Consider the following 16214-nt stretch of genomic DNA (forward strand, 5'->3'; position numbering starts at 1 on the left):
GGGGCATTCCCATGACCAAACAGTTCTGTCTGTGGACGGAACCGAATAGCGCCGGGAGAACCCCATTGACTTTTGGGATGGAAGAGAAAGCCCTGCATGCAACACTTTTTCTTCTGGTATTCACAGCCGTATCTGTCATGCTGTCTCCAGCCGGAGGTTCTGATACAGGTGTGGAACAACCCTTAGACGTTTCTGAATTATTGTGCTGGAAAAGAATGCTTTGGATCCCATGGACAGCAAGAATCACTAACAAGGAAGTACTGGATCATGTCAAGCCAAAAACGTCCCTAGAGGCGAAAATTTCAAAAGAAAAGCTATATTATTTTGGGCACATCGTGTGATCAAATGGACTGGAGAAGGATATTATGCTGGATTTGTCAGTGGATCATGAAGAAGAGGCCATCAAAGAACTCACTGGTTAGACACAATCATGACAGACAGTGGCATGACTATTTGCCAGTTATAAGAAGTTGTATTTGATAGACGAAAATGGTGTCCTCAGAAATCCACCATCAGAGCAAGCAGGGAATTAGAGAATTGGACATCCTGCTGCTGACTGTGTGGGAGTTTGTGCTCAAATGTTTCTGATGTTCTTTCTGTGAGAGTATGCAACCTCTAATGGAAACTGGTGGTTTCATGGATTCTTTAGTGTTTGGTGATGAAGCTGTCTTCTACCTTTCGGACACTATTAACAAACGTAATGTCAGAATCTGAGGGAGGGAAACCCACCTGTCTATGTGGAGCAGATGTGCGAGTCTCCCAAGGTGAATGTGTTTTGCACTATGACCTGTTGGAAAGTGTGCAGCCCCTTCTTTTACCATGAGGAAACAATCCCAGTGATTTCGTACCAGGACATCCTATAGATATGGCTTCTGCTACAGTTGGAACAGGAAATCTCAGGTTTTCATCTTTCAATAGGATGGGGCACCACCTTCCCCCATTATCATAATGAAGTCAGAAGTGAACTCAACAGGCAACTCTCAAACAGACGAATTGGCAGTACAGGTGGTGAACTTCTCCCTTAGGCTCTCCGGACTTGACACCTTGTGATGTTGTACTCTGCAGTAGTGTTAGAGTCTACATACTACCCTTAGCACCCACTATGTATGATCTGCGGCATCATAGAAGCCATTGCATCAGTCAGTCGTGATATGCTATAATGTGTATGGCAGGAAATTGGCCTCTGATGCGGAAAATGTTTTTGATGTTGGGCAACCAAACTTTTTGAGTTTCTGTTTCTATTTATAATTATGTATCTGAGTGCCATAAAATGTGAGTTGTGAGGAGTTCAAATCGAGAACCACATGCAGCGTTATTACAAATGATCTTCCCAATTTAAACCTCTCATAACTCACATTTAACCCTTTCCAACCCACTGTCTGACATCTTAAAGGGGTTGTCCCGCGGCAGCAAGTGGGTCTATACACTTCTGTATGGCCATATTAATGCACTTTGTAATGTACATTGTGCATTAATTATGAGCCATACAGAAGTTATAAGAAGTTTTTCCCTTACCTGCTCCGTTGCTAGAGTCCTCGTTTCCATGGAGCCGCCTAATTTTCGGCGTCTAATGGCCAAATTAGACGCGCTTGCGCAGTCCGGGTCTTCTTCTTTTCTCAATGGGGCCGCTCGTGCAGGATGCCGGCTCCGTGTAGCTCCGCCCCGTCACGTGCCGATTCCAGCCAATCAGGAGGCTGGAATCGGCAATGGACTGCACAGAAGCCCTGCGGTCCACCGAGGGAGAAGATCCCGGCGGCTATCTTCAACCGGTAAGTAAGAAGTCACTGGAGCGCAGGGATTCAGGTAAGCGCTGTGCGGTTTTTTTTTAAGTCCCTGCATCGGGGTTGTCTCGCGCCGAACGGGGGGGGGGGGGGGGGGGGGTTGAAAAAACGTTTCGGCGCGGGACAACCCCTTTAAGACATTATGATTTAAGGCTGTACAACTCCGATGTTGGAAGGCGTCCATCGGGGTTTTCTTACTGTATATTGCCAGCCTCTGTGTTGTCAGAGCCTATCCAACGTGTCACCTCATGCAGTACTGGCTTTAGCCAGTATATAGCGCTGTTGTATAACGGCAGAAAAAGAGTAAGCCCACTAGGAAAACCAGGATACAAATTGGATTGGAAAGGGTTAATGGCACTCAGATACAGAAATTTGAGATATATATTTATATATTCACCACCAAGGGAAAAAAAAAACAGAACATTGTGCTTCCTTTACTTTATTTTATAGCAACAGACATAAAAGCTTCAGTCTTTTCACCAGAGAAGCATATTCAGATGTATCGCAGAAAGCAGGGTTTCATTTCTACATGCTACATCACACAGGGGGTATTTACAGCCGGGTATCCTCATCACAAGGCAAATATACATTTCCTGCAAAAAAAAAGTATTTACTTAAAGGGATATTCTGGTTACACAGAGTTACTATTGAATGAATGCTAATGAAATCTTATTAAAGTTCGCAGTGTAATTCTGCTTTGGGTTTTGTGTCCGTAGTTCTATAAACCATGACCTTCTCCTGGCACTTCAGAAGTGTTTATCCCCAGGTTGCCATGGATACGTCCTGTTGGCATTCCAGCACTACAAGTTGGGCTCAGTTGGAACAACCAGGGATGGCTTTTTTAAATTCAACCTTCAGGACTGGATTGCTGACCAATAGAAGGGCAGCACTTAGTGGGGACATGCACAGGACGTACAGAGCAGGGAATTGTGGTAAATGTAGTTTCAAGCTGGGACAGGATAAGGTGCTGTGCATAAACATGGCTTAAAAACCTTTCATATCTGGATTTTTTGAAAATTTGCTTCACGACCAGAATATCCCTGTAAATAATGTGTATCTTGGTAATTTGTCAGGAACTCATACTTTTTTTTTTCATTCACTGGCTATTTATTTCTATATAACATGGCCTGCTAGCAGATACAGGCAGGTAATGTGCTCGGGGCCTAAAATATTACATTGGGGAGTAATGGGCCAAACTGGATGGACTTATGTCTTTTTTCAGCCTTACACACTACGTTACTATGATCTCTTACCCTGTTTCCACATTGGCATTTTGGTCTCTGATAGCTCCGCACACCTTATATCTCCATCGGAATAATAAAGCCGTACAATGCTGGAGGTAGTGAATGTCTACAGTGTGTCACCGCTACTGCCATGTAAACAAAGCCCTGCGGGGAGGGCTGGGGCAGTAGTTCTGCATCCTCGGGGTTGAACCATTCCTTTTTATTTTATCACCTGGAAACCCCGAAAAGGTCCATTTACACAGAACTGAGGTTGTTCAAAATATTGTTCAAATGAGCGAAAATCAATGACAATTGTTCAGTGAACACTCAGCCGACAATTGATTGCTTTTCGCTCGATGTTCATTTTATGCAGAAATAATAATAATCTCATTCACTAATCAGTTGGTTAAAATACTGTTCATTCAGTCGTTCTCATTCACTAATACAGCAAATGTGAACGATTGAATGATTTCTTGTTTGAATGATGTATCTGCCTAAACAGGCTGCTCTGACATCATTTGCTCATCCAAGGGAGATATCCGCACTTCCAAATGGACCTTAAGGCTGGGTTCACACGGGGCGGATTCCCGACGGAAATCCCGCGGTTTGGCCGCAGCGAAAACCCGCGAGATTTCCGCCGGGAGAACCGCTGCTTCAATACCCGCGGCGGTTTTGAAGTGGCCCGGCCGCTCTTCCGTTGCAGCCGGCACTCCCATAGAGGAGAGCGCGGCCGCAGCAGAAAAAAAAAAAGAACATGCTGCGGTCGGCAAATCCGCGCTGCAGCGGCGGCTTCTGCTGGCTTAGCCGCAGCGGATTTGCCGTCCCGTGTGGACGAGATTTCTCAGAAAACTCGTCCACATGGCTGGCTAATCCCGGGATTAGCGGACAGATGCAGATTTGCCGCGGCGAAATTCCGCACAGAATTTCCGCAGCAAATCTGCCCCGTGTGAACCCGGCCTAAGTCTCTGTGAGCATATTATCTGGTGATTGTCATGACTACTACAGAATTACTCGAGGACTGAATAGAAGAAATGCTCTGGGGGGTGAGGATTGCTCTTAATCATGTCAAAATTTACAGTGAAGGGTTTGTACCAAAATTGAGTATTATGACAGCTACAGGGTAGCTGATAAAAGTCTAATTGGTGGGGGTCTCACTAGTCAGACCCCTAATGATCCTGAGAGCGTGTCACCCTTTCCTACTCCCTGTGATTGAATGGAGCAGTGGTTGTACATGAACGGCACTGCTCCATTTATTTAAATTGGGGTTGATATAAATAGTAAAAGTGCTTGACAAACTCCGGCAGTCCCATTGAAGATGAATAGAGCGGCACTTGACATGCTTGACTGTCGCTAGGTTCAATCTCTTCCATGTAGGAGGTGCAGTGAGGAGAAGAGGGGAATGTAGGAGCCCCTGCAAAAGAATCATTGGGGGTCTCAGCAGTGAAACCCCACCGATTATTCTTATATCACTTATCCTGTAAATATGCCACAATAGGGGTGGGCAACACAAGAATCAGCATATGATTCAGACACCGGGCTTACAAAAATAGTTTTTTTTATTTTAGCAAGTAAACGTGATGGTGAAGTTGCCGTAAAAGCTTCTGGTAATAGATAAACAATAGGCGGTTATTTAGAAGCGTAAGAGTATGCTTAATCTTAACGTGAGTGGGGTATGGTAACAAACTGTAGAACACGTGGTAGTGCCATCGAATGTTTCAACCCAGCAACCCTGGTCACCAACACGCAACCTGAAAGTAACAAAAGTGTTGTTCAATCACTTGGCCGCAACTGGTGGATAAATACGTGTTCCTCTGGTATTGGCCTGAGCTCATGTATTTTAACTGGCAGGCCTGCGTTTAAGTCACTACCTGTGTGCACACATCAGACTTTTGCCTGAGAACCTAGCTCACTTACATATCTCCAGCATGTTTGGTACTTTAATGTAGGTGACGCGTTTTGGATGTATGTTGGGACGATGTGAATCCCATGAAGCAGTATCTCTAGCTGTAGACCCTGCAGCTTTGATCTCCTGGTTCTGGTGCAATTCAAAGCTGCACTTCTCAAACATTGTCTGCCTCCTTTCTTGTGCCACTGTCCCTCTCCAGCAGGCATAGATTCTCCAGGATATGTCTCACATGGCTCCCCAAGCTGACTCCTCACTCCTTTTGGCAGCTCTCTCTCCCAGCAATGCAGTCTCTCTTAAGGCTCATTACCACTCGAATTGCTCTCCAGCTTGCAGCTCTCTATGATCTCAAGACCTCCAGATTTCCTACCTGACCTCTACAGCCAATGAGAGGTCATATTCAATACTCCATAGAAAAAAAATACATGAACTGCAGTACAGGTCACCCTCATACCATCCAAGTTACACAACTATAGGAACCATAATATAGCTCATTACAGCACAAACTCAAACCTTGGTTCCTTCTTTACAAATAGTAAAAAAAAAGTCGATTTTGGTACAACCCCTTTAATTTAAATACAATGTTTTTAATGTTTCACCATTATATTTAGTTTCATCTTGTAAACAATGAAAATAAAGTGTCGGCAAGATGCAGAAATGAAAATATTTGAACTGCAATATAATCGAGTCCAGGGTACTCTTGTGTTTCTTATACCTCACTAATGTGCATCCTTAGTCATACAGATCAGTAATGCACTTGCATTCCACAACTGTACAGCAGCATCATAATAGCAACTATATGTCATTAAAAGAGTTAGAAACAGAGCAACACATAATAAAAACATGGAGTCACGTCAGATAAAAACACTTCAATAAACCAATCAATCAATGATGTATAAGTCCAACGAGGAGTAATCACACAACTACGTTTAGCATATTTCACCTATATGTACAAATCCATATCCTGCAATTGATCCAGACAAGTAAATACAGAGAAGAGATTAGGAGTTTTGTTCTCAACCTACAGTACGACCATATATGTATCAGACGGGAAACTTCAAGGAAACCGATCCCCAAAGATCAGATGTTGGTCACCGATCCTGTAAATAGGTGATACATGTCAACTGTGGAAAATTTTTAAAAAATATATATATTTAATACTTTATTCTATCATTTTTTTCTTATTTTTTTTTATCTCCTGTATGTCTCCATGATGTCATATAAAAAAACCTCTTGGGGATAATCACAAGGTCATTCTTTTCTTATATCACAATTTGTCAATGTAATGGGGCATCTATAGGAGCCCCAGTTAATAGGGAAATCATCCCCCTCTAGTGCCATTAGTCACTGGCAGAACTGATCTGGGTCTGGCCCTTTAGCTCTACTGTGTAGGACAATGCTGGTGATCATGTGATTGCTGGGTCCAATAGAGGAAATAGTATTGATGCTTCCTCTATTGTTTATATAGTGCTCATTGAGTGCTATATAGGCTGGAAAAGAGAGGTGAGAAGCGGGAGCAGGAGATTTAAACCTGCATTGTATAATTATAATGGCATGAATTTAAAGCCCATGACCAAGCGCAGTACATTTTTATGGTGCTTGGTTCGAAATGAGTTACATTATATCATTCTGGCTGCCTCCAGCCACCACTAGGTGGAGCTAACTGGATGTAGTTAGAATTGAGTCCAGTCGGAGCTATGGAATTGTCAATGCACTGACCTCCCCTTAGTGGTGGCTGCAGCCAAAATTTCATCACCATGAAAGTACATATAAACCAGTTATGTACATATTTTTCTGGTCTGAGAGCTATACTGTCAAATTGAACCAGTCCTTATGGCCACAATTAAACAGCTATTTATGACTAGCAAAAGTATGTGCCATAAATGTCTGATATGTGGGTGTTCTGGGAGAGAAACCTGCACCTATCTGCAGAATAGGGTCCCTTTCCTCGATCAGTCAGCATTTTGGAGAGTAAGAAACCTTGCAAGCATGTGGTTCTCTTCATTGTAGATCATGGGTGTGGTGGTAACCACTTAGCATTTCACCACACCCTAAATTACAGTGGAGAGTTCAATATATATAGTTTTTTTTTCTTAAGACAGGATGCATATTATAGACCGCTGCTACAAACTAATGGTACTCGTGTATCTTCACGCCACCAGGAAGTAGTGCTGGAGAGAGCACTGACCGCCCGGTGACACCGCCTGTACCTGTTAGGCTGAATAGAAGGCTCCTCTCCAGGTCCTAGAAGGTGAGTATGATCCTCATGTCCCAGTTCCCAGGCAACCATTCTCCTCTCCGCACCTGCAAGTGCCTTTCTGTCGGCGCTCCAGAATGATGCACCCCCCTCTGTGTTGCAGTGGTAAGGGCAGAGCGGGGTCACCAGCATAGAGGCCACTGGGGATGAGGAGCCATGACCGGTGGCGGACAGGCCCTCCCCCCCATGTCACTTTCACCTGGCTGGCGGCAGCGGGGAGGGCAGAGCGCCGGCCTATGACACAGTATCAGGTGCGTTACACAGGGAGCGCATGCAGGATGGCAGGGAGGCAAGTGCGGTGGGACAGTCACAGACCTGTGAGACCCAGCCGGCTAACCACCGCCTTGGAGCACAGGCCTGGGTAACAGAGAGGGAGCGCAGGCATGGAGGCAACAGTGGCAGAGCAGTGAGGGACAGCCAGCTTACAGGGGTCCAGCAGCACAGCGGCATTGCAGGAACAGTGGCCCGGATTAAAGAGAGGGAGTGCAGGCAGGGAGGCAACAGCGGTGGAACAGTCAGAGACAGACAGCTTACAGGGGTGCAGCAGAGCGGCATTGAAGCACCTTGGAGGACCTTCTGGTATTCCACCAATCCAGAGCTAGGCTTGTAACAGGCGTTCCTCCATGGAACCCCTGTCAAACCTCTAGCTTCCGGTGGTGTCAAGATACACCAGTACCCAAACCAATGGTCTTTTGAGTCCATGTACAATTTGTGTCCTTTTGCAGGTTTGAATTAAATGCTTCATTTTTTTTACATTAAATTACATGTATTTAAAAAAAAAAGTAGAGCAGATCATGTGCTGCTTGTTTAATAATAGCATTGAGGAACCCTTGTGATAAGAGGTCACCTACCAATCTGAAAAAAAGTAGATTGTTATGTACCATGCTAATGATTGTCAGCATTCACATTAACATGCAGATGTAGCAGGGCTGGTCTTGCAAAATAAAAGCTTCTGCAGCTTTTAGGGTGAGCTGTGTATAAAGAGATCAGTGTACGAAAGCAAACAGAAACCTCAGTGACTGCTGTCGGCAGATTTTCCGCAGGTCTTTTTCAGTCACTAGAGAGTTTTTGCTGCCTCCGGAATCTGGTGGCAGACGGTGATAGCTTCTTCTTTCTTCCACATTCAGGTAGTGCAGCTAGTGTTCCTTTAACTTTGAACTCTCAAAATGTGCATCCAACTGTATCTCCAGGCACATTTAGCACCTTTGCTATCTTTTTGTATTCTTTTTCTTGTTGGTGCAAGGCAATGATCTATTTTCTTAATTTTTGGACCACCTTCTTGCCATATTTGTAACATGCAGTGAAGCATCACAGCCAAAAAAGTCCTAGCCAGCCCAGATATTTGGTGTGTTTTATCTCAAGTACACCTGATGTAACTAATAAATTGTGCTCTGAATAATGCTGAGACTGCAATAGTCATTAAAAGTGGCATTTGTAGTGAATTCAGAGAAACCATTTGTTATATTAGTTGTATTGAAATCTTTGAATTGTTCTTGGATGGTTTCTTTTTTTACAAACAGCTGAAAGTTTGTAAATTTGGCAAATGAACTCAATTTGTAATGGGGGGGGGGGGGGGGATTGAATAATTTTGATTGCAATTGTATTTCAGTTTTACAGTAAACAGTACCGAATCCGATGCAAAATCCCAGTTAGCACAATTTAACATTACCATAAGCTGTGCTAAATGATAAACTCAGTACTACTGCATCTGCCCAACTCTACTCTGCTACGTCTGTACGTTATAGGCTGGTTCACCTAGCATTATAAATAAAATCCTTTTTTATCCAGTAGTCGGCTATGTACTGCTATATGTCACATCCGCAGGTAGACAGGTGTCATCAAAGGACATTTTTGCACCAGACAGGTAGGTGTCTGTCACAGTAATGTCATCCAGCTCTGTGCTGAAATGCTCCGGACTTCCCCCATTAGATGACTCCTTGATAACACTGTAATTAAGGGCCACCCCATAATTTGCCGGCTTCTCTGTTCTCTTCTTTTTGCACTTGCAGAGTTTCTTGAAAGCAGCTCTGAACTTCTGAGACATGAGGTTGTAAATCACAGGGTTGATAGCACTATTCAGGTAAATACAAATTCTGCAGAATAACACAAACCAATTTTCAAGGTAGGGCCGGGACAGAAAAGAGTTCACTACAACCAGCGTCCTGTAAGGCATCCAGAGAAACGCAAACAGAATGACGACGACGGCCAACATTTTAGTGACCTGCAGAGAGAAAATGGAGAAAAGAGAAGGAATAGTGATGTGAAATACATAAAGGTCCTGTGACATGATAGTAAACCGTGCTGTGATAACAAAGTTATGGAGTTACTATATAATACCGCAAACCACATAATGATGTAACTTTAGACCGTGGTGGTGTACAGTCACACGAAAAACCAAAAGACCCTTTGGAATAACCTGAGTTTCTGTATTGATTACTAATGAAATGATGGGTAATTATTATCTAAGTCACAAGTATAGACTAACACAATCTAACTAATACACAAATAGTTGTACTGTTCATGGCCTGTACTGGACACACTGAGTAAACATCCATAGTACATGGAGAAAAGGTATTGGAACCCTTGAATTCTATATTCTGGACTGGAGATGTTACTTTAGCTGCAGTTGCCTCCAACAAACCTTTCCTGTGGCTGCAAATAAGATTTACACAACACTGAAGAGTAATTTTGTACTATTTTCCCCTGCAAATGTGTTTTAATTCATCAGTATTTCCAGTGTGCCTTTCATGCACAACCCTCTTTAGATCATGAAACGGCATCTTGATAGGCTGAGGTCAGGACTCTGACTCCGCCATTCCAGAACACAAATCTTCTTTTTCAGCTGTTCTTTTATGGATATTCTTCGTGTCATTGTCTTGTATCCGCAGCATTTCATCAGCTTAAAAGGGTTCCATTGAAATACTATTGATGACCTATCACCAGGATAGGTCATCAATAGTTGGCCGGCACTTGTAATTGCAGGCTCAGCTCTCATTGAAATCAATGAGAGCCGTGCCTGCAGTTACAAGCGCTGGCCACTGCATGGGAGGTCAGCACGGAGACTTACGCTCCAAATACACAGAGGTCGGAGCAGAAGCCTCCACGCTGACCTCCTTATAGTGGCCGGCGCTTGTAACTGCAGGCACAGCTCCCAATGACTGCAATGAAAGCCGTGCCTGCAATTACAAGCATTGGCAACTACATGCAGGTCAGCGCAGAGGCTTCCGCTCCGACTTCTTTGTTATTGTGGCGCTGACAGCATGCGCCCGCTCAGCTGATCGGTCGGGAGGCCGAGTGATGGACCCAAGCTGATTGACTATTGATCACCAATCCTGATGAAACTAGGCGCCCACCAAATATATGCTTACCTGTTTTTGTACGGTGCAACTTGTCTCTTGCAAGCAGTCCATCATACAGGTTATACACTCCGTAATCTAGAAATCCAAATCTTTGCTGACTGCACCTTCAACATAGCCAGTTGTTCACCTCTAGAATCCTGTTTCATCTTCTTATTCCAGGATTCTAGAGGTGAACAACTGGCTAGATTGATGGTGCCGTCAGCAAAGATTTGGATTTCTAGACCATGGAGTGAAGTACCTGTATGATGAACTGATTGCTAGAGACAGGTTGCACCTTACAAAAACAGGTTAGCATATAGTTGTGGGCGCTTTGCTTTGTTCATTAGGAAAGCTTTAAACTAGAACAATATGGGAAGGGAAGTGAAAGGCCAGGTAAAAATATACAGCTAATTAATACATTTGAGAACCTTGTTATTAGAAGTGGAAAGAAAGAACAAAGACAAGCAATTGAGAAGGAAAGTAGAGGAGAAAGAGACACCGATCACAAACTAACATGTTTTTACAGAAATGTACAGAGCATGGAAAACAAACAAGGAGAATTACAGTTTCTAACACAGGAAGAGTAATATCATGTCATAGGCATCACGGAAACTCGATGGAATGATACACATGATTGGAATACAAGGGTTAAAGCATACAACTTATTTATAAGAAACAGATTTAAAAAAAGGGGAGGAGGTATTGCGTTGTATGTTAGGAAAGCATTCATCTCCACAGAGATTCAAGCTTCAGAGCATGGGAGTTCTGTAGAACCTGTTTGGGTAAGAATACAAGGAGGGAACAACAGAAAGGACACAATTGTAGGCATTTACTATAGGCCACCTGGACAAGCAGAAGATATGGATGAACTCTTTCTATATCAGATGGCCAAACTTTCAAAAAAGCGTGATGACCAATTATAGTCTATGGGCATATTGAACTGTGGATCATCCGCACGGGTGACCCAGGTGGATTCCATAATTCAATTATGCCCGTGGACATTAGGTCTTAGTCAGACCTCATCTGGAATACTGTGTCCAGTTCTGGGCACCCCACTTTAAAAAAGACAGACAAACTGGAGCAAGTTCAGAGTCGAGCTATCAGGATGGTGAATAGTCTGCAAATCATGTCCTATGAGGAACAGTTAAAGGATCTGGGAATGTTTAGCTTAAAAAAAAGAAGGCTGAGACGAGACTTAATAGCTGTCTACAAATATCTGAAGGGCTGTCACAGTGCAGAGGGATCAGCCCTATTCTCATTTGCACAAGGAAAGACTAGAAGCAATGGAATGAAACGGAAAGGGAGGAGACACAAATTAGATATTAGAAAAAACTTTCTGACAGTGAGGGTGATCAATGAGTGGAACAGGTTACCACAGGAGGTGGTGAGTTCTCCTTCAATGGAAGTGTTCAAACAAAGGCTGGACAAATATCTGTCTGGGATGCTTTAGTAAATCCTGCACTGAGCAGGGGGTTGGAACAGATGACCCTGGAGGTCCCTTCCAACTTTACCATTCTATGATTCATTTCTGATTTCTCCGTGATTTCTCTTCCTTTGTGCTGTGCTATTCTGTATATTTACTTAAATAAGTTACAGACCATAAGTATACAGTCAGAGAATGATCTCCTTCATTATAACTGTGTGACAGGAGCCTCTAGTCAGCAGCAACTGTGATTGGAGTTTTCATCCTTCCCTATGTGGTACAGTCCATGCAGTTTTGCAAGGTGGCTTAGTGGTTAACACTGTTGCCTTGCAGCGCTGGGGTCCTACTTTCGAATCTGACCAAGGACAACATCTCCATAGAGTTTTTATGTTCTCCCTGTGTTTGCTTTTTTTTTCCATCAAGCGCTCTATATTCACCTAGCTGTATGTTTTTGGAGTGTGGGAGGAAACTAAATTGTGAGCCCCCAGTTCAACAGAACCAAATATCAAGTGATGTAAAGTGCTGTGAAATATGCATACGCTATATAAATGGGATTATTATCATACAGGAAATTTGTTGACTGGGATAGTGACTCCTGGAGAGAAGACAGAGACATGGAATTTCCAGGTGGTTACAATGAGATCACATGACATTCCCGGTCCTGAAAAAAAAGGACTAGATGAATTTTCAGACAGAAAGGAATAACTAAACAAGGTAATACCGACTGACTAATATATACCAGGGGACTACATACACAAGAAATGAAAAAAACTATTTCACTGGTGTGGCTTTTTAACCTGATAATGACCAAGTGCGGTAAATTTACAGCACTTGGTCCTGGGCTTTAATCCTGGCGCGGTATTAAAACTCTTGGTCCTGCAATGTATTGGGAGCAGGTAGGGTTCTCAGCTGTTAGTCACATGACTGGAGAGTTTGGGATTTTAAGTCAAAATGTTCTCTAATATTGCTTCATGCCATTTCACCCACCAACGATATACAGAAGGGTTACTTGCAGCTTTGACTGCCTCCAGATGAGGCAATGTCAGTATTTCCAACAAAATCATAAAGGTGAAGCTATAGATTGGAACGAATCTCAAAAGCAAGAGACTCATCTAAACGTACCGTAATCTACCAGAACAATGGATGGAACAGGCAGCTTGTCACAAAACTGAACACCATAATCACTCACAATACAATAAAAGCCGGCTTCCTCGTGTCTGCTTGGCCAGGCTGCACCACTTCACACCTTCTGCTGTGTTTCTATGATAGTTGGGATCATGGCCAAGAAGCATTCAGCAATAAAGGGAACTGTTCAGCCAGAAATGTGAATCAAAATGCATTTAAAGATAATTTTACCCCTCCCCCATCTTATAATAAACTATAATGGATTTGATACAATTGGTAGTGCCTAAGCCTATAAGTACTGTACAATAGATAGCTCTGTATGATCGGTTGTTATTCTGCTGTATCCCTTAAATAAAACGTGTATTTTTGCCTCCGTCTGGCAAAAGTGTGCTGATTGTAATGGGCTGAACATTTGAAGTGATACTTAACCAGTTGTATTATAATATCAGAGTGGGGGATGGGATATTCTGAAAGTAAATTATACATTTTCTCTTTAAACCTGAAATGTTTCAGATATTTTAAGTTTGCATTGTCTCCCAACTTTTCAATAATTATCAGGGGGGAGGCGCTGCCCCCTCTCCCCCTTCTTGCTTGGAGTGACATACTGCCGATTGCAGTGGTGTCCAGTGGTCACGCTAAACTCTCCCCCTTTCAGCCTGAGATTTGGAGCTACAGAAGCACTGGAGCACCGGTGGAACGTAGTAAAATAGTATGTTAGGTTGAAAAAATACATATATCTATCACGTTCAGCCTATTACCCCCAATGTTGATACAGAGGAAAGCAAAAGATCCCAATGAGGTAGAAGCCAATTTTCATCATTTACGGCAAAAAAGTCCTTCCAGACTCCAATCTGGCAATTAAAATAATCCCCGGATCACCGAACCTGAAGTAATCGTGATAGAACATGTAATATTGTAATGCTCAAGAATGTTCCAGGCCCTTTTTAAACTTTTTTGAACACACTAGGGGCTATAATGGACTATTATGGACTGGAGAACGTTTCTCCCTTAAGGGATTGCAGTTAGGTAGGAATTAGACCCAATGTTTATGGTTGACCATTTTACTTTGTAGAACATGATACATTATGTGCAACACTGTGTAGTGAAGTGATGTCAGGTACGATTGTCATGTGTAGATGTTGTACCTGATGTTATAAGTGTTAATTCCAGTTTCAAACTAGTAATCAAACCCTCCTGTGAAGTGTAAGCAATTAATCACCCCCGTTCAGTAAAGTTATGTTTATTTAAAAAATGCTGCCTCTGCCTCCATCTGTCACCGCTACACCATAAAGAGCACCACGAGCCTTGCTTCACAATGAAAAGAGGGACCATTCCTGCCACCTGTCTGGATGGCAAAAAAAATTACCCGAAATTTGGGACTATCCTGCCGAATTCATGGCAGATTTGAAGACTTCATAAGGAAATACATTATAGCACAGCTCAGGTATAATAAGTCTTTCCTGTACCCTGATTTATAAGTAAAGTGACTTCTATTCATTCTTCAGAAAGAACCTGTCTACTACACAACCTTGAATTTCCTAGTTTCACAATCAAAAATCTTTGTAGTACCAACTTAAAGATAATATATTATCAGAAAACGACCTACTATTCAAAGTTTTTATGATAAACATATTTTTTTACGAATTGTTGGCATTTTAAAAATTTTCCATATCACTATCAATATTGAAAACAAAGGTTTGGTACGGTGTTAGCCAGTAGAGCAAAATGTGATTGTTCTCAGCAAGAGAAAAGACATAATCTTGTAGATATGATACCTTTTAATGGCTAACAAAAATACATGATGTAATAATAGCGAGCTTGCGAACCAACGCAGGGTTCTTCTTCAGGCTTATGGATTGGATATTTATACACACTTATAACATACATACTTATGACAAGGCACAGATATGGATGTGATTGGTTCGCACTTAAAAGGAATTCTGCAACAGCAAACAAACTTTTTTTGTCTAGGCATTGATAGCGGAGTGAAAGTTTTATGGTCCTAAATTACTGTTGGGGGGGTCATCAGGCCAGGAATGCTACAAGAGGTGCACTGACATTTTTAGCTAAACACTGATAAGGGAGTAAAAGTTTATGGTCCCTGAATTACTGTTGATGGGGGTCTTATCTTATTGCACAGATAAGACCCCCATCAACAGTAATTCAGGGACCATAAACTTTCACTCCCTTATCAGTGTTTAGCTAAAAATGGCAGTGTACGTCTTGTAGCATTTCTAGCCTGCCCGGCCTCCCCCCCCCCCCCAACAGTAATTTAGGGACCATAAAACTTTCACTCCGCTATCAGTGCCTTGACAAAAAAAAGTTTGTTTGCTGTTGCAGAATTCCTTTTAAGTGCGAACCAATCACATCCATATCTGTGCCTTGTCATAAGTATGTATGTTATAAGTGTGTATAAATATCCATGCCTCTTCAGATCCAATCCATTAAGCCTGAAGAAGAACCCTGCGTTGGTTCGGAAGCTCGCTATTATTACATCATGTATTTTTGTTAGCCATTAAAAGGTATTATATCTACAAGATTATGTCTTTTCTCTTGCTGAGAACAATCACTATCAATATTTACAGTTCTGCAGTTTTCACACTTACCTTAAGCCTAATAATAGGTTGAAACTTCCTGTTCTGTAGAGAAAACTTCTCATTACCATCACAGAAAGGATTACAATAAAAGGTAACACAGAATCCACTGTTCACAATAGGTGATGGTCACATCTCACACCCTTAAAGGGGTTGTCCATTACTTTACTATTGATGGCATATCCTCAGGTAGGCCATCAATGGTTGATTGGTAGAGTACACCCCTTGCAGTCTCTACTGATCACCAGGCCAGCTGTCCTAGCAGATAGCTCTGGAAACCAATAGCAATGTCTGTATTCCAGGGGCCTGGTATGGTACTACAGGCACAACTCCTATTGAATTCAATGTAATACCAACCTGGGCCACTGTAATATTGACAGCCCTATCTGTTTCCACCACTGTCTGCACTAGCAGTGGGCCCAGGGATTAGCTCATTGGTGGGGTTCACAAGTGTTAGGCTCCTGCTGATCAACTATTGATTACCTAATCTGAGGACAGATCCTCAATAGTAAAGCTCCCAGAGAACTTCTTACCAGATGGTAGACTAGTTGTGCCAATATTTCAACCTAA

At 42.6% G+C, this 16214-nt stretch overlaps 1 protein-coding gene across 4 annotated transcripts in view; it reads right to left on the reverse strand.

Moving 5' to 3' along the window:
• Nucleotides 1-5474: 5474 nt before the first annotated feature.
• Nucleotides 5475-16214, reverse strand: part of TRHR (thyrotropin releasing hormone receptor) — a 91639-nt gene continuing 80899 nt past the window's right edge. For all 4 annotated transcript variants that reach the window (XM_066578549.1, XM_066578550.1, XM_066578552.1 and 1 more), the window contains one exon: nucleotides 5475-9385. In XM_066578549.1, the coding sequence (XP_066434646.1) occupies nucleotides 8960-9385 (426 nt within the window). In that variant the 3' untranslated portion in view covers nucleotides 5475-8959. The remainder of the gene's footprint in view (nucleotides 9386-16214) is intronic.

This window comes from Eleutherodactylus coqui, chromosome 9 (genome assembly GCF_035609145.1).
Source record: "Eleutherodactylus coqui strain aEleCoq1 chromosome 9, aEleCoq1.hap1, whole genome shotgun sequence".
Taxonomy (NCBI): Eukaryota; Metazoa; Chordata; class Amphibia; order Anura; family Eleutherodactylidae; genus Eleutherodactylus; species Eleutherodactylus coqui.